General features: G+C 37.0%; 2 protein-coding genes across 3 annotated transcripts; one reads left to right on the top strand and one right to left on the bottom strand.

Moving 5' to 3' along the window:
* Positions 1 to 3,607: 3,607 nt before the first annotated feature.
* Positions 3,608 to 10,991, top strand: LOC118752025 (carotenoid isomerooxygenase-like). Of its 2 annotated transcripts, none has more exons than XM_036486850.1 (7): positions 3,608 to 3,826; positions 8,581 to 8,981; positions 9,090 to 9,197; positions 9,274 to 9,527; positions 9,615 to 10,370; positions 10,431 to 10,492; positions 10,584 to 10,991. In XM_036486850.1, the coding sequence occupies exons 1-7, from the start codon at positions 3,782 to 3,784 to the stop codon at positions 10,857 to 10,859; spliced, it is 1,902 nt and encodes a 633-aa protein (XP_036342743.1). In that variant the 5' UTR covers positions 3,608 to 3,781; the 3' UTR covers positions 10,860 to 10,991. The 2 variants fall into 2 exon arrangements, with proteins under 2 accessions (XP_036342743.1, XP_036342742.1); XM_036486849.1 differs by lacking the exon at positions 3,608 to 3,826 and adding an exon at positions 7,284 to 7,685.
* Positions 10,992 to 11,004: 13 nt separating this feature from the next.
* On the bottom strand, positions 11,005 to 17,590 carry LOC118752026 (adenosine deaminase 2-like). Its single transcript, XM_036486851.1, has 8 exons — positions 17,401 to 17,590; positions 14,364 to 14,488; positions 13,946 to 14,306; positions 13,702 to 13,871; positions 13,430 to 13,611; positions 13,227 to 13,363; positions 11,220 to 11,577; positions 11,005 to 11,144 (listed from the first exon to the last, which is right to left on the bottom strand). The coding sequence occupies exons 1-8, from the start codon at positions 17,471 to 17,473 to the stop codon at positions 11,045 to 11,047; spliced, it is 1,506 nt and encodes a 501-aa protein (XP_036342744.1). The 5' UTR covers positions 17,474 to 17,590; the 3' UTR covers positions 11,005 to 11,044.
* Positions 17,591 to 22,437: the final 4,847 nt, after the last annotated feature.

Raw genomic sequence — 22,437 nt, 5'->3', positions numbered from 1 at the left:
TTGATGGTTTGGAAGTTAAAAATTACAAAATGCGACTAATTAAACTTGTAAGAAATAAGTAGTTATTTGTTTAATCAATAAACTGTGCCAGTATAACACTTTGTGATGGCTTTTCGTACGTTTTAAATTTTACACTTTTGAATGTAAACAAAAATTATATCAGCTGTTCATCTAACTTGCAAGTTTCTGCAAATTTTCTGTTCGCGTACTATTTGGGATATTTTTCTCTTGTGAGAGAACAGATGACATTTCGCCGGAATTTGGCAGTTGGTTGGTTTTTACTGAAGATTTTAAACGAACACACCTAAAATAAGTTAGATAAAAAGTAAATATGCAATATTTTTGTTGAGGGTTGCCATCTGTTTGAAAATTTTAATTTAATTTAATTGATAAGAAAAATTGAATATGTAAACATTTTTATTTCCGAAAATGTTGCAATTTCCATTTCGATAGTTTTTCTTAAATGATAAATAGTTCACATATCGCTTCTTATTAACTTCCTCTATGGAAAGCTTGTCAACGATTTAGCTTTAATCGGATTGCACTAATATCATAAATTTTGTTTTTACAATATTTTCTTTTTTTTTTAATTCGTACTTACCTCATTTTCTTCAAATGGCTTATTTTCGTTCTGTGATTCGGAAGCCGGTTAACAAGTTTATTTTCCTTTATTTTTTGGTGCTCTTTAACGGTTGTTGACTTGATTGCTGCTCATGGTGCAAAAGCATGTACATATGTATGTATGTATGTATGTATGCATAATGCATGGACATGCAGTGAAGAGTATGAAAATAATTATATTATTAGTTATAATTTGCTTTTATATTTATTTAACATTTTCTTAGTGTCGTATTGCAACCACAACAATGTGCGCGCTTTCACAAGGCAACAAATTACGGGTACATAATAATTCCAAAGAACGTTAGAATGGTACCAAGGTCATGTTGGTAAAAAGACTGCTTAGTATTTAACATCCGATTAGTTGAGTATGTTCATTAGGGTGGTCCTTAAATAAATGAAGGATCTTTTAATGCGTGTCGCAAAGGGATCAAAGACCAGATGCCTCTAAGGACTCAAAACATTAAAACAATTTTTTTTTAATTTAATGCCCAAAATCGATACTACTAAAGTAGAGGATATCACATATAAATTTTAGTTCCGATTGGAGTCAATTAAGACGTCTTCATAGGATAATCTGAACTTTGACCCCTGTGCGACACATCTTAAGTATCTATTTTGAGGATTAATTAATTTAAAAAAAAAAATTATTTTAATTTTTTGAGTCTTCATAGAGGAATCTGAACTTTGCCCCCTGCGCGACACGCCTAAACCGTCTCCAATCGGGACCAAAATTTATATGTGATATCTTCGCCTCAAGTGAAGCTTGGGAAATCTGATGTAAAAATTTGCTTTCTACATTTAAGAACCACCCCCATTTTCATACATAGAATAAGGTATGGAATTTCTTTGCTTAGCATTTTTCACGTTTCGCTGGTGCTTAATGCTTGGTACCCGCTCACAAATATGTTGGTAGTATTTAAAGGAAAAAAAAATAATCGTACAATTGAATACAAAATACCAGTTTCGGAATATAAACTACACAAAATTCATTTAGAAAATAAAATGGGTTCTTAAATTCACTTACAATGCTTTTCAAGCAAAAGAAGCCCCAGTCAATACCAGCCCAGTTTAGAGAAGCCCATATTTATTGTGATTTTCGTTGTTGGTGTTTCCGATAGGAGTATGATTCATGTGGAATGATTTTCGGTTCGTGAGAACGAAAAATTACACTCAAGATGCCATAACGCCGAAACCGGTTTGTCTCCAAACTAAATTTTACTAGGGATGCATCACTCCCTATACAAAAAAAATATTCGGTACTTCTTTTTTCATTGGAACTATAAAATCTATTATATTCCAAGAGTTGCGCCAAAATATTTCGGAAAAATATTAAGATTTGCGTGAACTGGACCAATTTGAGAATACCTCAAAAATTCTTTTTTTTATGAATAAAATAGTTTTTTTAAAGTAATTTTTTTAGATGGCCTCAGATGACTAAACAGTTTACGCTAATAAATTTACATGAAAGTATTAAAAAAATGTTTGAACGGAATTATAAAAATAACTGAGAGGAGAATATTTATTCCGACAACCAAGCAGCTAACAGGATTCTTGGCTCCTTGACGGTGCGTTCAAGAACGGTGAAAGAGTGCCTGACTTCCTTATCGACCGCATCGGATTACTTCGATGTTAAGCTTGTGCTTGGGTTTCAGGTCACGACGAAATCGCTGGAAACTGCATGACCGGCAAGACAGGGAACCCTTGAGGAATTACTTCCGGATAGAGGTCTGGCAGCTTTGGAATGCAAGGTGGAAACATCTTATTGGCCACGTGTAGACCCTAGATCTGGGGAGCTCTTGAGACTAAGCAAGTTACATCTCACGCTATTGGTGGGAGTGCTAACTGCTCGTTGCGCAATAGGTAAGCATGCCATATGGCTGAACATCATCGATGACACTTACTGCACCAGCCGCATGGAGGATGATGAGGTGGAATCATTCCAACCACTGCTGCTCTGGTGCCCTGCCGCTGCGAGCCTAAAACGTAAGCACCTTGGGTCGCATTTTTTTCACACTCCTGATGAGCTTTCGCGAATGGACATCAGTCGCTTGAAGAGCTTCGTTGTGAGCATGGAGCGTTTCTCTTACAAGAATCCATAGGTGTCGTCATTCTCCCTTACCTTTCCCCTCGCATATTTGGAAAAAACCCTACCTACATATGTACATATGTACGTGCAAGGGTAAATACATACTTAGGTACATGTCAATTACTACTCTTCCGCTTACTAAGTTGCTATCATTTTTAGTTGGTGTATCAAATACATATCTACAAATATACATATCTTTCGCTACGTGCACATATGTACATACATAAATGCTATGAAGCCCCTTAAGTTTCTTTCTTAAATTTTTTAATATATCATACACAAACATACATACATATGTATTCGCACATATGTAGCTGCACCTTCCAACTCAGACAGAAATGTTTTGAATAGATTTAACTATCTCAACAAAAAGTTATCGAAATTAATTTCACTTTCAGTGAAATACTTTGCTTTTTGAATAAAAATCACATTTGATTTCCTCAAAAAAAAAATAAATAAATAAATTGAACCTACGAGTATCACGAATAGCCTTGGTTTGGTGACAAGACAAACATTTGCCGGTCAATGTTCTTCCTGCTTTGATTGCGACAAATTGCAGCATACGAACACATCTGAGTGGTTTCAAATTTCGGAATTAATGCGGGCATTCACCACTTAGCCGCACCATTCATAAATTACGAAGTACTCAGTGGTGCGGCACCGCAACAAAGCCAGTGGTGGTGGGCGGTTGCGCCAGCTGCTTAAGTTTTTGCTTTGGTTTCTGTGCGGTTGTATGTCCTATGCACATATTGACTACTTAAGGTATTATATTTTGCCAAACATACACGTACATACACCTGATTTTATAATTTACACTTGCCGCTGACCGGCTTCTCTGCTACGCTGTCTGATATTTATGACCATTTGTGGCGGAAAGTATTTACATTTCTATTAGTTGTCATTTTTATTTCGAGCGCAACGCTTCGTCTAGGAATTGAATTACCTGCTGGCAAAGTTGTGAATTTTTCCTGTCGTGGCAGCAGTTATACTACATAATTATCCTTGATTTTTTTGTTGTAAATTGTTTTTTGTTTTCAAAGTCGCGCTACGATAATCGAAATCCAACTAACGATTATGGCCGAAGGCGTTATAAGGACTTTTATACGAGATTTTTTTGCGGTTTGTTAAAATTTTTGCTTAATTTTGAATTTTTATTTCAACAGTTTATGCAATTTTTGAGTTGTACTGTAGATTTTTTTTGGAAAACTTTTGCATTAAATTTAGAAACCTTGAAATAGAAAATTTTTGTTGCGAACGAGAATGATTCAAAAAGTTTGCGATGAAAATGAATTTTTTCAGAAATCTGAAAAGAAAATCATACTGAAGTTTCTGTGGATTATATTTCAAGAAAAAAAGGAGTTGCGAATGCAAGTAAAATAAGGCGTAATGAAACTTTTTGGGATGCAAAGAAAAGGAACAATTTGTATTTTTATGGCTTGGGTGAAATATTTCTCTCAAATTTTAAATTTATTCAGGCTGCGTTTCTTTATACATTCCGGATAATCCCATTTCACAGCCGGAATAAACAGAATGCGTTTGAAATAGACGTCAACATATCAACAAGAACGTTCTAAAGAATAAATAAACAAAAAAGTTTATTCCAAACGTTCAGAATGAATAAAGAAATGCAGCCTCAAGAATCAAGTAAATATACTTTGTATGTACATACATACATACATATATGAGATTGTGTTAAATAAAATGAGTATTTTGTTTGGTCCCATATGAAAATTTCCTTGTTGGTCGCAAAAAAGTAAGAAAAATCTGCAGTTCCTGATTTTCGCCTGAAAAAAAAATATTCAACCGAAAATTTTTCATCCGCCCATATTAAAACCATGGCAACTATTAAAAGTGAAAAGTGCACCCATTCGGGAAAAATGATTTATTTTCGCATTAAGCTTTCAAGAAAAATCACAAAAAATATTTTTTCATTATTTCTGTTGGTTGAAAAAGTACTTGTTTTTGCTCAAAATATTCTTGAAGAAATAAATATTCCAGCATTTTTTTTTTGCGAACTGCAAACTGCTTTAAGAAATTTGAACTTTTTAACTTGCTCCTCATTTTACGAAAATTCAATGGGCTACAAGTTATTGATTTTATTTATTGCGTATATTTAATTGTTTATAAAAAAATAGCGGAAAAAGATTTTTTCATTGGAAATGCCGTCAACCGATTTCGATAATTCTGCATCGGAAAGGTAGTGTCTCAGAGGTGGTCCTATACCAATCTGGTTAAAATCCGATCAGTGGATCATGATATATATATATATATATATAAATTACTTGTTTACTGATCATGTTATGTCCGAAAATTTACATCACTGCTTTTAACAGAAAATAACAGTGTTTTAGCCAAGCTCAACGAGTACAAATTACAGTTTTTTTCGAAATTTCCGATTTGAACGAATAAATTAAAATTTTTGGGCGTGTGTGAATCGTTAACAAAGTTCTGTGCGTAAAGCTGGTGAATTATATTTTTACTATGGTGAGACAGTTTTGCCAATCTGCTGTGTGAAATTAAATCTTTTTTGACAGCAGTAAATTTTTGACAACTGCAGATTTATGCGGACACAAATATCATAAATAAAAGTGAAATGAATATTTTTTTTGAAGACATCTACCATCATTGATTGCAATTCATCAACTTAAGCTTTTGAAACATTAAAAAAATATATTTACTCGAAATATTTAATATAGTGTAGTAGAAACTCGATTTCCTTTTTATTGTTTTCGCTTAGATTTGCGGCAGAAAATTTATACACATCAACAATATTTAAGATTGTCAAAATTTTCTATGCATTTGTCAAAAATTTCACCTCATACTTGCCCAAAATTGAGTCGCCGCGAACTTTGTTACCGATTCACACACAATAATGAAACAAGAAATAAACTAAAAGTTCTAGCACCCTCTGTCTCGGTCTCTCCCCTTTGTGTGACAACATCAAGGCGCACGCCACAAGTCGGAGGATACAATAACATACCATACAATAACGTATTTGTAAACCGCATTTTATTATTGTCATTAAAGACTAGCTAATATCCGACGTGCTTCACTGCTCCATGAAAGTATTTTTGTGTTGTTGGATACCCGTATTGTAATATTTCATTTATTTTAACAATTTAATTAAATATAATTTTTCAAACAGGTGGCAACCACTCTCAAAAATATTTTCCGCAGTAAACTTGCCTAAACCTCTTCAGTTTGATACCTATATTGCAATATTTTATTTATCGTATCAATTAAATTAAAATTGCGTCAGAAAATAACAAATTAATCAGCTGTTTGCAACATCTTGCTGGTTTTGCATTTTCGCACTTTCTTGCATATTACTCTCATTGGGAGTAGCAGTATTGGCTTACTCTCCGAAATTTGGTTACTGGCAAGTTACTGAACATTTTTTTGCTGATGAATACAAAAACACAACTTCTACGTTCTTTGCTACGATATCTGCCGACGAGTTTGATGTCTACATAGACTAGTTTTTGCATATTCTATAGAGCGTGTCAGACGTGGTAATATTTTCAACTTTTCTTTCCCCGATTCGCTGTCAAATTGAGAAAGAGAAATTTCATTTCGATGTGTGAATAGCCAGAAAGACCTTTCTGTCACATTTTGGAGATAAGTTTCACAAATAAAAGCTGCAACCTGCAATTCGCTTTTCGAAAATAAAAAAACCTAATTTGACAGACACTTTACATACATACATGCCAAGGTGTGACTGCTCATGTATCTGCCTTCTGAAATTTCTCAGGCTGTCAATTTTCGAAATATATTGCATTGTCACGTCTGACAGGCTCTTATGTCTGGACAAACAAGATTCTGAAATGATAAAAGCTTGGTAAAAATCAAGAATGTGTCCGCTTTTAGGAGATACCCGCTTATTAGAGCATCCGTCTATGAGAGCTTTCACTGATATGACTGTAAATTATGGCTTCGAGTTAAAAGTAGTAAGTTACTTTGTCATAGCTATTTAAAAGTGCGCTATTTATCGAAACCCCGCAAAAAAAACTGACTACAAGTTGATTATGTTTTACCAATTGATAATCTTTTTACGCAGGGTATGCACATACACGAATGAATGTACATATGAAAGTAAATACATACGTATACATCCATATATGTATGTAGATATGTATGCAAAAGCCTCGCATTTCGCTTTTGAGTGTCATGTTGGTACAGTGTCAAGAGCAAGGACGACCAATACACTCGAAGAGAACACGAGTACCACACCACCAACGCCGCATATATGTAATCCTGCAAAAACAGTTTACTTTTGTAGATGCATACATGTGCACAAGCTTTTGTTGTGCTTGGAATGTACATATGTACATACATACGTATTTGCTTGGCATGTGAAAGAGCGTATCCTTGCCGGCTGAGCAAAAATGCAATGCCCTTGAAATCAAACTTGTGGCAATGCTCTCAACTACGGCGACGCGCCAGCAGAAAGCTTTTTTGGCTCTACCACGCCACGTGTACTTGAGAACAAAGTCGCTAATAATTTTCCCAAATACATACATACATACATATGTATATGAATGTACGACGACTATCGGCTAATAAATACCAGCCTTAGGCAGCTAAGTAAATATTTTTGGTTTAGTTAATGCATATCTGTTGCCGTGAAAGCTTAAGGAATTCAAAAACAATGCATATTAGCCGTGGCTTAAGTCGTTCAAATGCTTACATTCAAATATATTCAAGTGCAAATAATCCGGCTTTACTTAGATTTCATATGTAAACTGAAGCCATACCAAATTACAGTGGCCAAATCGCGGCTGGGTGGTGGCGGCAGTGCCTCATTTGCCACTGGCATGAACAGTTGTCTTTTGTTTGTGTGCTTTTTTTTGTTTACTGTTGCCAAATTTTCGTACAATTGCGTTTGTGAAGTGAAATATCTACATAAATGTATTTATTTGAGATTCTTTGCCTAGTGAGGTATATTTATCTGCGTATACAGGCGTGGTTTCTGCCAAAGGTGCTAAGATGTTCAGCAATAATAAGAGTCGATATATTAAAGTCAGTGGCGGATCCAAAACCCCCCAAAACCCCCCCCGCTGGATCCGCCACTGATTAAAGTTCATTATCATGGTATATAAGAAATGTGGATGTAGAAAGTAATTGTAGATTTTTTTGCGTTTTTAGGATTTCTCTCTGACGTCGGGATTTCTTTAAGGACTTTGAAATTTCAAATACATAATTAATGCAAACAATTATTGAAAAAATGCAGTGCAATGTAGACTAACAACATAGGTAAATTTTTTCATGCAGAAGGACGAAAAAGTATTGAAAATAACCTGTTCTTCTTAAATATATAGTTAGTAGTAGAATATATATATTAGTTTGAGTTAATTTTTCTTAACTCTTTTGAACTGTAAAAACCGAAAAATTGGACTAAAAACTCCTTTCTCATTGCTCAGCTAGTAGCTGCGGTCCTTTGTATTTCCATGATGAGTTTTACGCCTGCATGGTCGATTTGTCACAGGTATAGACAATTTGGAGTGTATTTATTATTCTTTGTCTGGCCACACACCGGTAATCGTACAGAAATTGCTTTGATATCCAGCCGTCTTCAAGGGCGGGCATTTAGGCGCGTTATAAGATATTTCTCTTTTCAGCAGCTTTTGCTTGGAATTCTTAATTCAGGTTTGCCAAGCTTAGCCGTGAAAAGGATTGCTGGTACAGTTGCGATTATCCTTGACTTCTCGAAGAATTGTTAAATTGTTAAGGTTTATCCTGATACATAGTAGGAGTTGATCATCCCCAGAAACCTATGGAAAACCCTTATTTAGATTAGTTAATCACCTCGCCATAAGATCGAAAATATTTTAACAGAAATAAATATAATGTACGACTTCAATGCCATTCCTCAGATAAAATACAATCCCAAAACACATGATCCCGAATCGGTGCGAATTGATGGCAGCGGACGTTGTTACCCCAATTGCGCCTCAGATGTCTGGCTGCGGTCGTGCGAAGAAGAGATTGTGGAACCCATCGAAGGCCACATTAGCGGTCACATTCCCACATGGTTGAATGGCAGTTTGCTGCGCAATGGTCCTGGAAATTGGAAGGTGGGCGAAATGACATTCCAACATTTGTTCGATTGCTCAGCTTTGGTGCACCGATTTGCTATAAAAAATGGGCGGGTCACATATCAGAATCGTTTTGTTCAGACTGAAACATTGAAGAAGAATCGAGCTGCGCAGCGGATAGTTGTGACAGAATTTGGTACAGCGTCGGTACCGGATCCATGTCACTCGATATTCGATAGGTAAGTTAAGGCGGCAGACGCATTGGGCAGATGTTTTACATATGTACATAGCTTTAGACCAAATATGTTGATCTGTTATGCCATACTGAAAATCTTTTCACTTCCCAGAGTATCTGCAATATTTCGACCTGACAGCGGTTCCGACAACTCCATGATATCCATTTATCCATTCGGCGATGAGTACTATACATTTGCAGAAACGCCCATGATACACAGGTACTTTGCCTTTTAAATTTATTTTTAACCAGTCGAAGCCTTTTTGAACTTTCTCAATGTTACTCCACTTGTACAGAATCAATCCGCGCACACTCGCCACCGAGGGCCGCATCTGCGTGACTGATTATGCGGGTGTGGTAAACCACACCTCACATCCGCATGTGCTGCCCAATGGCACGGTGTATAATCTCGGCATGGCCGCCACCAAATCAGGACCTGCCTATAATATTATTTGCTTTCCACATGGCGAGCAAATGTTTGAGGATGCTCATATCGTGGGTGCGATTTCTTGTCGTTGGAAGCTGCATCCTGGTTATATGCACACATTCGGTGGGTGGCGCATGCGTATAAAATGATATAATTTACATACATATATACTAAGTAGTTGACACTTGCCAACAAATTCTAATTTCACAGGCATTACGGAGCATTACTTCGTTATCGTTGAGCAGCCACTGTCTGTTTCGTTGACGGAATTCGTCAAAGCCACTGTATCCAATGAGCAACTCGCCTCGTGTCTCAAATGGTTCGAGGATAAGCCAACGCTGTTCCATTTAATGGATCGCAAAACTGGTAAAGTACGCTACACTTTTCAATCGGAAGCTTTCTTCTATCTACACATCATCAATCAGTATGAGGAAGACAACCACGTAGTGATCGACATATGCTGCTATAAGGATCCGGAAATGATCAATTGCATGTACTTAGAGTCCATTGTGAATATGCAATCGAATCCGAACTATGCGTCACATTTTCGTGGACGCCCATTGCGGTTTGTGCTGCCCTTGGGCGCTGAGAATGCCGATGTGACGGTGTTCAAAGAGCGGCCAACCAATCAGCGGCGTGTGGCGAAATCCTTCTCGCTTTCGGGCATAAGTACGCGCCTGCAGCCGCCACCGAAGATGAAGCACTCCGAGTCGAATTACGAGGATGTAACAAAAATGGCTCTAAAAAAACTGGAGGAAGAGGAGATGCTAGAGTACAGCGTTGGTGCTGACGAAAGAGAGCAGGCGAAAGAGAGAGTCGACGGTGAAACAATGATCAATTTAGTCACATTAGAGTATAGCACGGCAGAGGCGTATCAGCTGAGTAATCGAAGCATACTTGTGCGACCAGAGTTGCTTTGCGATTGGGGTTGCGAGACACCGCGTTTCCACTACGACAAGTTTTTGGGTAGGTTTAATGGTTTCGTGCCTGTGTGGGTTTCATTGCTTATTTGAATTGATTTTTTAGGTAAAAAATACCGCTACTTTTATGCAATTAGTTCAGATGTGGATGCTGAAAATCCAGGAACTGTAAGTATTTCATTTCATAGTTTCCGCGTCTACATTCAGAGCTTACATAATATACTTTTATGTACTTTTATATTTCCCTATCTGCGCACAGCTCGTCAAAGTCGATGTGGAAGCGAAAACCATAGAAAAGTGGTGCGAACCGAATTGTTACCCCAGCGAGCCGATATTTGTGGCCGCGCCAAATGGCCAAGACGAAGATGATGGTGTGGTGTTGGCCTCTATGGTTTGGGGTGGCTTGAATGAGAACTCCGTGGGACTGCTGGTGTTGTGCGCCAAAACATGGACTGAGCTGGGACGCTGCGAATTTCATACCAGTGGGCCAGTGCCAAAATGCCTGCACGGCTGGTTTGCGCCCGGTGTGGTGTAAATTACCCAAACAATGAAAGTTATTCACAATGGCACGGAGAGCAAGCTATTTTGGCTAGGCATTCCGTTTAAGTGAAATTAGTAGGGTTTTTATTAAACCAATACGCGTCTTAAATATATATGTAGTTTTAAATAAAATACTGCTTTGATAAATATAACTTATCTACTTAGTTAATAAATATTAATTTAAAATTTCAAGTTAATCACATTATAAATGAATTCTTCCCATTTCTTCTGGAAGACGCGATTAATTTTGCGACGCTCCTCAGACGTTAAGATGGCATACCTATTTAGTATAAAGAAGATAAAAACGTATATCATTTCATTTTAGTGAATTATTTAGTCCCATACGAGTGCATACTTTATTGAATTCAAAGCGAGCTGTTTGAGAAACCGCAAATCCGCCTCAGCTGGCGCCAGCGCCATGAAGGTGTAGTAGAAATCGTAGCTCAAACCTTTTGAATTCCACATGCCCGGGTAATCGGCCGTTATGACAATCGGAAAGTTTTCGGCTATAAGAAATGTAGCCGGGTGGTTGCGCAAATCCCACACAAGACCCATTACCTGATTCGAAATCGGACTAACTTCGATGGCAATGTTACGTTTCTTGACGGTTGACCAAATGTTTGGGTGCTTTGGCAGTGCATAACCATGGCCAATGCGTTTAGTGTTGAGCAGTAGTGCGTCCATGAGATTCCAATCGGTTTTGCCAAACCAATCTAAATGGAATGAAAGGAAATGCTTAATAATTATTGTGAGAATTTCTGCAAGGAAGAAAGTGATAATTGATAAAATACGAATTGATATACGAAGTTATGGTAAAATCAATTTGCCATGCAGGAGTGAAGCGAACACAGAACACCGAATATTATCGCTTTCGTTATCGGCATTAGCAGCGTGGCTGATACTTGCCTACACATTATCGATATTTTTATTATGATTCTTGCCGTAGATGTCCTTAGTTTCTATTAGGTTTATCTGGTTACTGGTAGTACTACCAGCAAACCCCCTCCAACAATGTAGCCCTTTGCAATACCACAAGGATCGACAGCCCCGAGTCTTCTATAAAACCAATTCTTAAAGTCAACAAACTTGAGCTGTTGCCGTGTGCTTGCCGCTTCGTTTAGATCATTCAAAAATCCTGCATCCAAAAATTATTGCGTCTTGCAACAGCTTCAAGCTCGTTTTCATTAAGACCGCTTCTACATAAGCACGAGTCCCATACTGTTTGTCTTCGTATACATATGGGGAATGCCAAATCTTTCTCCACCTGGTCTTTCCTTTGCCTACATTCGTACGTTACGACCCAACACAGGCGTAAAAGCCTCGAAATGTTCCGTAAAATCTTTCTCTCGAATACTGCAAGGGCCATCTCATAGGACGTTGTCATTTTCGATACTTTTTCATCATATACCAGCATTGACATGATGAGTGACCTGTAGAGTGCGTTCAGGGAAGACTCCATAACGATAGTTATCTATTTTTAACCGATTTCAAAAAGGGAAGAGGTTATCAATTTGTCGGATTATTATTATTTTTGTATGTTACCGCATAACTTTGGACCATGTTAACCGATTTTTCAAAGGAAAGGTGGTAGCTCAGGGGTGGTGCCATTCTAATTTGGTTAAGATCCGATCATTGGATCATGAAGAAATTAACGGTATTCTTAAATTTTTATATGAGAATTGAAGTCGGGTTTGTTTTTTTGTTTAAGAATTACTTGTTTAGTTACAGAAGATCTTGATCTTTCTCTTATACATACCACACATAGCAACGTATAGGTTTGTCCTGTCCGGAAGATTTAGAGGTTGGTAGATTTTTTTTACGCAAAATGATTTTTTTGCACTGTGCGCCATACAGAAGGGCTAACAACTCCTGCTTCATTAAGAGAGTTCCTTTCATACACATGAACGGAAAATATTGTAATCTTTTTATAAACCAGCATCCAACTTGATGTTGGAATTAGAGATGGGGCGAGTCACTAATATTCAATTCCGATTCCGTCCATGCCGATATAGAATTTTTATGTTCTGAACCCACCCATCTTGTCGTCTCTCAGATCTGTTCTCGTGGGTTCCACTAAATAAAATTCGCATGACCTTCAAATTGCTTTTATATAATATACTTGAATAATTTTTTTTCTCGAACATTTTAGTAGATTTTTTAATATTTGGATGTTCCGGCTTTTATTGGGAGTGCCGGAAAAGGATTTTCTCCCTTCCCGAAAGCAAACTTTTAAAGGCCTTGCCGATACCGCCCATCCGGGCATTTTAAAACTGGGGCCGTGGGTTCTGCGGGTACCGATTTTCCGTGCCCATCTTTAGTATACGAGTATCCCTATTGAAATATAGTCTATGCACAAACTTACTAGTCTCGCCCGCGTGAAAGAAAAAGTTGGCAGTTGATGGCATATCTGTTAATTCATTGACGAATTTGTGCAGCGGATCGCCGGCATCTTCCTGCCCAAGCAAATCAAAGCCAATAATAAAATTTGGCTTGGCATCACTGCAAACAAAAAGTTTACCGTAAAAATATTAATCAGTATTTCGAAAGGAGTCTGTATTTACTCACTGCAGTTGCTTAAAAGTTATTAAGTGTTGTGCCATTTCATCCACAGATGCCTCATTGGGCTTTGTATAGATTACCTTGAGTCCCACAAAATCGGGGTGACGCGCCTTGAAGCCCTCAACGATTGCCTCCATTTCATTGGCCACTTCAAGTGCATTGAATGTGCGATTGTTATCGCCATAGAGCTAGCAATATTTTTTTGGATCAAAAGTGCAAATGGGCAAAAATATTAAAAGCTTTAACTCATCTCTCAAACGGCAAATGCTAAAACATACCGGTGTCAGTGGCGTTCTCAATTCTGCATAGAATATATTATCCTCACATAATTCTTCCAGCAATCGTTTGTGATAGTTGCAAAATGTCGGCTGATAATTGTAAAAATTCTCTACACTCTTAAATATACTTTGGAAGCGTTGCCAAATCTTGCGTTTATCCGTAATCATGGCTGCAAAGATTGAAAATAATAATTAAATTAAAACTTTGTGTAAATGTATCTTTATTTTCGCTATTTCCACCTACATTCCGGATGCACCGTGTACATATTAATGTGTTTCTCCAATTGTCGCTCGTAAAGTCGCCGATCCTCAGCATTGATGCGTTCCAAACAAACATTTTGCACTTCGCTGTGGCACTTGCTCTGCTCATAGGTGAATATAAGCAATCCACTCAGATCACGGCAGGTATACAGATTATAGAGGGTAGTTAAATTGCTGATAATCCAACGAGAACTGACCATGCCGGTATTGTGGCCATGCAGCAGCGCCCCCTTGGGTAACTTTTGTATGATGCGAAATACTTCGCTCTGACGTAAATACTGTTTGCCTTGAAAGAAATGCATTGCCGGTGGGAATTTCTCGGGTGTCTTGAAGCCTTCAGCTAACTGTAGACGATTTTGAAATGTTAATTTTAATTGCCTTCATAACATTATTGCGCTCACCTCTGCTCGCTTGGCGTTCATTAATATGCTGTTCGCCTTGTCCTCCGCCGATGTTAGCCAAATATTGCCACCAACTGCAGCGGAGCGTTCAGCATCTATGATTTTGTTGCGGAGTGTGTCATATGCTGTTTGCAAAATGAGAGAAAAAATTGGAATATTTCATTTTAATCAAGGACTAATGAACGATCGGCAAAAGCCACAGCTGTTCTATGGGCTGCTGAATGAATACTGGTAACTTTTAAATATTTTGAAGAATATCATTGTGGTGTTTGTTGTCCCTCGAAAACCAATTAAATCTTGCGCTTTTTCAACTGATCTCTTTGGGAAAAAAAGAAAAATTCGGCATGGCTATTTTACGTGTCTACGACGCTTTAGTTTCCGTGTGAAGTGAACTTTACAGACAGGGTGACTCTCTTCGTGTGATTTCTTTAATCTGATGTTGGAGAAGATAATAAGATCTGCAGAACTGAACGGTTCAATAACAATTTTGTTTACAGGTAACAGGTTTACATTGCCATCATCGGCAAAAATAAACCGCTAAGTCTGTTCCGCATTTTCCAAGTTGGATATGAGAGCATAGCGATTCAAAGAGAAGACGAAGTATCTCCTCTCAGTAGCTGTTAGCAGAGCTATGCCGTTGCGCTGACCCAGAGAAAACATAATTCATACGGCCAGGAATAACCAAAGCTGAATGGATAAAAAAAACCCATGACTATCCAGTTAACAAAGTATATTGGAGCCATACACCCAGCTTATTCCTGACCGAGCATCGACCGAGGATCGGATCTCACCCCCAATTTGAACCTTATATAGAGACACCTTTCTTTACAATCTTCAGAAATTGGATCAGAGGTGGCGTACTGTGACAGACTGTCGTATATCCGAACTTATGTGGCCTATGACGACTTCTCTAGAAGCCGCAGAGACGACGACGAGCGGGAGCACCTTCTTTGTAGATGAGGAGCAGAAATACCATACTAGGAGCATATGAGTTTACATCGTTACGAGAACTATCTGATATAAGTCTCCACAACATAGTCAACTTTATCAACCTCGCAGGTTGGTTCTCACCTGGTAACCTATCTCCTGTCATCAAACAAACAGTTAGCGTATTCGCGCCCTGGCCACCACGGCACAGTTGACAGTTATATGTAATAAGTAGAATTGCATAGTGCAGCTCCGACGCTCCAGCCCTGAAAGTATTCAACTTGTAACCCGCTGGTGGCAGCAGAGGAAGAGGGAGGCCGCCACTGCGATGGAAAGACTACACGTTAAAAAGCCAAACTAAATTTGATCAATAAATAAAATAAAACATTACAAAATGTTGTTAAGTCAAAGAGTCCAACCATCTCTCTCTCAACCATGTCTAAAAGTCGAATTAAATATAATAGGTTACTTAATGAAATATTACAGTATGGCTGCAAAACATTCTTTCCACTAAAAGTACATTATTTTAGAAAATATAAATGACATCAGTTTACTTTCTGGGTACCCGGTCACAACCGATTGCGATTCCACTTGCACCGAATAGGTATGACCGCAGTGTGGGAATGCCGGTTCTGCCTTAAAGATGATGAAACTTCAGAGCATATTCTATGTTACTGTACGCCTTGGTTCAGATTAAGATTGATCCATTTCAAAGCTTCAATGGTCGAACCCTTTGTTTTGTTTACATGTAAAGAATTCGCCCACAAAGGGCCGCTCAGGCTTCATTAGGCAAGCCGAAGGTATCTTGGCAACACTGGGTTAGGGGTACTCCCTTTAACAGAAACAAAAGAACTTTCAGATGGGTGTCTCTTGTTCTGTTACACCTAAGAACTGACTAACTAACTAACTATATGGTATGCGTAATAGCTAGCTACGAAATGAAAGTTTTTTTTTAGCTGAAATGGCCAATTTACTAGAAATTCGACACTTAAAAAAAATACATATTTTTAATACTTTCGATAATAAAATTTATTTTATTTTTTGTTACATTTGAAATCATAACGTTAAACTGAACTTAACGCGGGCGGTACTGCGTTCAAAAGCTAGTAAATCCATAAATGTGTGTGTGCATTGCAAATGTGTGCAATTTAATTTTGCGATTGCATAGAGAAATTTTCACTTTCAGTTTTTGTATATTCATACCCTGCAGAGAAATCGCGAACTAGCGCATCAAATTTCTAGTTCCATATTAGATCTTTATCGGCAAAAATGAACCAGTCCGATAGTAACTAGATCTTCACAAGTTCAAAATCCGCGAAATGTGGTACTTTAAAAAAAAAACTATTTTATTTCAATTTTTTCATTAGAAATCTATATCGAAGGTGACGAATTTAGAACTGGTTCGGAATTATCGAGAACGAAGTGCAGCAGCGGGCAATTTACATTTCCTAGGACATCGCCATGTGAAATTTGCCAGTTGTTTGCATGCAAAAGAGATTTATCGCACACCAGTTAAGAACTGGAGATTTTCCAATCAGGGTAATCATTTGTTTGTGTACATATTTATATATGTCATATGTAAGCAAGTTGTGCATATGTATGTATGTATGTATGTCCATGAGTATCTCTGCCTCTCTGCATGCACTTTACATAAATTTTAAAATAATTCCATTTAGACACTCATGGTCATCGCAATTTTTCAATTTCATAAACATTATTTTTCATGATCGCAGTGACCAAGTTGTAAGATAATGCAATTCCTAAAAATTTAGCGGTTTCTATAACGGTCTGAAAAAATTAATATAATTTTTTTAATTTCACTAGATTTTGGCTTGATATCTGGTAAACTTGTAATATTATTGAAACATATTCGTATAAATTCACAAACTAACTGAGTTATAGCTGGTCAAATGGTCAAAAAAATGTTGTCGAATTTTTTCGATTGAAAATAATATAAAATTTTTTCAATTCTCGAATTTTCGTGGAGGCCTTTAATTTGTAGGTAAGTAAAAATAAAAGGTGTTCCCCATGATGTTTATATTTTAAGGACCACCCTACACCATGCATTTATTTTTCATTGTTTTATCATTTTTAAGCAATTTTCTCTTACATATTTCGGCACATTCGATGACAAAAAGTACGGATAAGCTAATTGTAAGCCATAAAACCGATATTTTGCGCATTTCATATAACTCTTTTTTTTTATTTAAATGTCAGCAGCTTCAGTTGTTAATATTTTTATTTTTTTTTAAGTTCTATTAAATGTATCCTTTAGTGTATATCCTTCAAACCCACTGGCCCAACGACCGCTGTTGACTTTCCTAACCGTTCCGTACCGTTTCACAAATGCAACTGAAGCAGATAGTGCAAATTGCTTACAAAATATGCCCAACAATGCGAATATTTGCGCTAATCCGGCTTTGCAGTCCACCCTCTCCAGCTGTGGCTGTGTGGATAATCCGAGATTGACAATTCAAGAGTAAAAGTAGGTTTCATTTACTTAGGGCGTACATACATACATATATACAAACTTACCTACATATGTACATACATATGAACATACTTTCGCCATCCACCCACACACATCGTAGTTGTTGTTATCGTTTACATAAATCGTTGCCTATAAAAAGTATGCAAAAGCCAGCATTGCAATTTAAGTTTCAGTTCAGTGTCAACAACAAGAACAAAAACAAGAACAAGAACAAAGATTGACAACAATATGTACTGTACTGAAAGTATCATCAGCTGAGCTGTGTTGAAAGCCACGCGGATCAGTTATTTAAATAGCTTTAATGCTATACTCGCATCAAAATACATACATATGTACATACATACATACATACACCGAGCATATGTAAGTATGTATCGCCCATTGACCGTCACCCAGTAAAGGAGGCAATGAATGAATGAATGAAATTTCGCTGAATGACTACGCTAACGATGAATGGTCACTAGGTATGTATGTATGTGTGTATGTGTGTATGTGTAGGTATACCTACTATAACATTTTGCGTTTTTATGCCCACTAATGATGTTATGATAGCGGTGTGGGAGTAGATACTGCCCACCCACCACATGCAATCTATGGGGAGGCACGTTCTTCTCTGCTCGTCGATTACTTGTTATCAAATTTCGTAATGTAATTGTGAAGTCAAGTTCAGCCGAGCAATTTGTAGTCAGTCACTTTTAACATTTTATTGGTTGCCATGTTATTGTTGTTGTTGCACAAATAGCTTTTATTTCTATGTCAATATATTTGCATATGTATGTATATGTATGCATTTATTTAGTTGGTGTGCTTAGGAGAGCTTCCTATTTTTAGTATTTTGGTATAATGTTTGTAAACAAAAACTATGTATGTACATAAGTGTAACGTGGATAAATACACGTTCAATTTAATATTCGCTACACTGCGAAAAATACACGACATAAATGGCTAACAATTTTATATATACACTAACGATGCCCGCGATTCCGTCTGGGTAGCTTATTTCTTTTCCATATACTACTGGCAGCAGACTTTCAAAGCTAAAAATACAGCTTTGATGAATTAAAAAAAAAAAATTACCCGCAGTCGCAGTTACGATGAAGTTGAATTTTTCCTCAACTTTCATCGACTTTTTCGCAGTATATTTTAATTTCATCTAAACCGTACTATAAATAGAGTTTTTCTGATTAACTCGACTCTAGCGCCACGAGGTGCCAGTCGCACCCCAGTATACGTTTCTAATTTCATCGATATCTTTACTTTTACTATAATAACTGTACAAAAGTCGTGTTTGTACATTGAAATTTATTTTCAAAAGAATGACCGATGGTGATGCAGGGAATACATATAAGAGGACACATCCTATAGGCGTGAACTTTTTAATAAGCTATAACTTCGGAACCAGAAGTCACATTTCTTTGAAATTTGGTGTGAAGATCTATGGTAAATGCATACAAATGGGTTTCCGACAGATGGCGTTGGAGTCGAGATCGTTACATAATTCGCTGGAATCAAGATATTTAGATACCCACGGGAAGATTACGCACAATGTGAATTATCGTCTAAAAAATTATCTGACATCAACCGACTAACTTTTAATTCAGGCCTTAAATATGATATCTGGGTTCCAGTTTAACCTGTAACAAAACTTGACCATAGATACGAAATAAGTATAAAAATATATTTACTATACACTGGCCGACAAAATTACTTCTTTTTAGGCCTATCGGTCTGTCTTCGATTTTGCTAAAAACGATTGAGAGACTGAACATAAGAAACGCGATTCCAAGAGCTCAATATGATTATTGCAATAAAAGGTCGGCGGATACCTCCCTGCACACATTGGTAAAGTGGTTAGATGAAGCCTTCACGCATAAAGATTATTCAGTCGGGGCCTTCTTCGATATTAAGAGAGCCTTCAACAATGTCACTCCAAAGGAGATAGTCTAGTCTATTCATAACCTGGGGGTTGAAACTTATGTAATAAGTTTTATCTACAGCTTACTTCATGACAGAACTGCCGTAGAGGAGTGGGGGAGCGCAGAAAATTAGATTGTTACAAATTTTTGGATAATGGGCGTGACGCCGCCCCCTTATGACCACAAAGGTGTATCTCGGTAACCGATTTATCAATTTGAATCGTTAAAAACTATTTAAATCAGACAAAAATTACACCCGTTTTTCGCATGACGGTAAATTTCAGAAATACGAAAACTTCGATATTTCAATAACACAAATGGAGGACACAAATTTACTCCATGTGAATAGTTACAACAATCTCTTAACAATAAACAAGACTGCTGTAGACTTTAAGAAATTGAAACCATATGAAATCGAATGCTAAGGAAACGTACATTTTACGTTTTTGCTGGCTGGGTATACTTCCTTACAGGATGGAGTTGTGATAGTGTTTTGGTAAATGAACGATATGTGTGTATATGATAATATGATATATGTTACAGCATTTAGTAGACACATTCATATGTATGTATATCTATTATTTTCAAATGTTTAAATTAAAAATTGCAAATTTTCTAATTTAAATGGTGATTTAAGAAAAACTGAACTTAGTTTTCAAACAATTTACATCAAGTACAAAACGCTTAGACGCATTTTCGTTTTTTATTTTATTTCAAACTAACAACTATTTCAGTAATAACTGCATTACAGTGCGTGTGTATCAGCCAAAGGTAAAAAAAAAAATCACACTTTTGCATAGAACGCAAACCCAATTAAAAGGTTCGCACATTAGCTGAGTAAATGAATTTGCTACCAATTTCGAATACGAAATCATCATCAGAGGAGTCAACAAACCGTGTACGAGCGTCGCATAAGAATGATGTTGTCGTGCTTACATATGTATGTATGCAAGTACATATTACATATGTTTGTGTGGTTGCGTGTGTAATAATTTTTTGATTTAGACATATAGTTAATTTGTATGGCATGCAAAAAAGGCAACGGTAATGCAAAAAACACTACACGAAAACAGAAATCACTTAACATTCTAGCAACTTGACAAATTAAAAAAAAAAAAAACAAAGCTTTGGAGAGGTGAGTGTGCGCGTGGGTGCTTTTCAGGTCGAAAGCTTGTAGTGCGAATTGTGATTTGTGTGAGTTTGTTAATGATGAATAGCAATAATGACATAAAAAGCGTCACACACAAACACATGTCAACAAATATTAAGTAATGTGTAATGTGCAAGTTTGTATTCTGGCGCTTTATTAAGGAAATATTAACAAATTACAGCATGCGAGCTGTTGGCGGCAAATGACATTTACGAAAAAGAAGACAATTAACTTATAATGATTACATAATTCCTGTCTTGGATTCATTGTGTTGTTTTTACACAAATTGCACACATATATATGTACATTAGAATGATCCGAAAATACGCGCGTGGGGGAAAAGTTGAAAATGGTAAGCTCTCACCCCTAGGATTCTTCTAACGCTAAAAAATGCATTACGGGACCAATAAAAAGTCATTAGTATTCAAAAATGGTGAAATAAACAATTTGGTATTATTATTGGAAGAATTACATATACCATTTCTACGAAAAAGTGTTCTTCCCATATGAAATATATGGGACAGTTCATGGGCTTTGAGGCAGTTCTAAATATAGTTTTTTGAAAAACGTAAAAATACGGGTATTCCTTTTATTCATTTAGGAGAATCCTAGGTGTGATAGCTGAAAATTTTAAAATTTTTGGACCACCCTAATGTACACATTTTTGTGTAATTTTTTATTTAGAGTGCTTAGCACATACTGCATACTTTCATACATACATATTGATGTATGAATGCTTGTATCCCTAGCATTCCCAAAGTCTTCCGTTTGTTCATCAATGATCTCAAAGCAAGCTTGAGAGTAGAACGCTAAATACAATAGTCTATAGCCGTCATCCCTGCTGTTAGAACTCCATAAGCAAGTGTCCTGCGCTGGGCATGCCTGGCCTAAAGCCTGCTTAAAGACAAGAATAACTTTGATATTACTATGTAGAAAAAATATCTCATATTTAGGCTCCATGAATAGACGGTGTGTCTGACTTGCGAGTTTTCTGTGTACGTGTTGACTCGTCTTCCGACTACACGCTGTTGAGTCATTTAGATTCATGCCAAAGTCATGTCGTTGTAACTAACACCCCTGCAAAAAATTGTGCGACAAATCTCTATAGAGAGTATTCCGAGATTACTCTCAATCGGGTACAATTGGGCATTAATTAGTCGCAACTAGTCTTATACGGGTACTAATGGAGGTCAATTAGTCTCGACTCATCCCTTATGGGTATAATTGGAGATCAATTAGTCCCCAACTCATCTCTAACGGGTACTATTAACGATTTAATGATATGTACGCACTTAGTCAATGAAATTTCATGTGCGGCGTTGGCACACAGAGAAAGTATTCGCCTAACAAAACTGACCACCCCGGTTCGAATCTCAGCTGGCGCAAATTTTTATTTTTATTTTTTAAAAGTGACTAGTCGCTTTTTTACCCGTTCGGGTATAAAGGTGAACAATTAGTCTCTTCATAGGACATGCTCGAACAAAAGCGATCAGTTCATTCCATATAAAGAGATCGAAAGTGGTATTAGACGCATGCTCCTTTGCGATTGGTCCCGGAGTCATCCCGGGTTAGTCCCATTTTTTGCAGGGA

This window comes from Rhagoletis pomonella, unplaced genomic scaffold (assembly GCF_013731165.1).
Source record: "Rhagoletis pomonella isolate Grant_MI unplaced genomic scaffold, Rhpom_1.0 Rhpom_scaffold_01174, whole genome shotgun sequence".
Lineage (NCBI taxonomy): Eukaryota > Metazoa > Arthropoda > Insecta > Diptera > Tephritidae > Rhagoletis > Rhagoletis pomonella.
This window is presented reverse-complemented; position numbering and strand designations above follow the sequence as displayed.

What these genes read in the sequence shown, in the direction of transcription:
- LOC118752025 (XM_036486849.1), top strand. Translation starts at nt 7,614, where the DNA reads ATGTATTTATTTGAGATTCTTTGCCTAGTGAGGTATATTTATCTGCGT. An exon ending in TGGTTATATGCACACATTCG is followed by an intron (nt 9,528 to 9,614) that starts GTGGGTGGCGCA and finishes CTAATTTCACAG; the next exon opens with GCATTACGGAGCATTACTTC. An exon ending in ATGCTGAAAATCCAGGAACT is followed by an intron (nt 10,493 to 10,583) that starts GTAAGTATTTCA and finishes ATCTGCGCACAG; the next exon opens with CTCGTCAAAGTCGATGTGGA.
- LOC118752026 (XM_036486851.1), bottom strand. Translation starts at nt 17,473, where the DNA reads ATGCGCAAAATATCGGTTTTATGGCTTACAATTAGCTTATCCGTACTT. An exon ending in TGAACGCCAAGCGAGCAGAG is followed by an intron (nt 14,307 to 14,363) that starts GTGAGCGCAATA and finishes AATCGTCTACAG; the next exon opens with TTAGCTGAAGGCTTCAAGAC. An exon ending in ATAACTTTTAAGCAACTGCA is followed by an intron (nt 13,364 to 13,429) that starts GTGAGTAAATAC and finishes TTTTGTTTGCAG; the next exon opens with TGATGCCAAGCCAAATTTTA.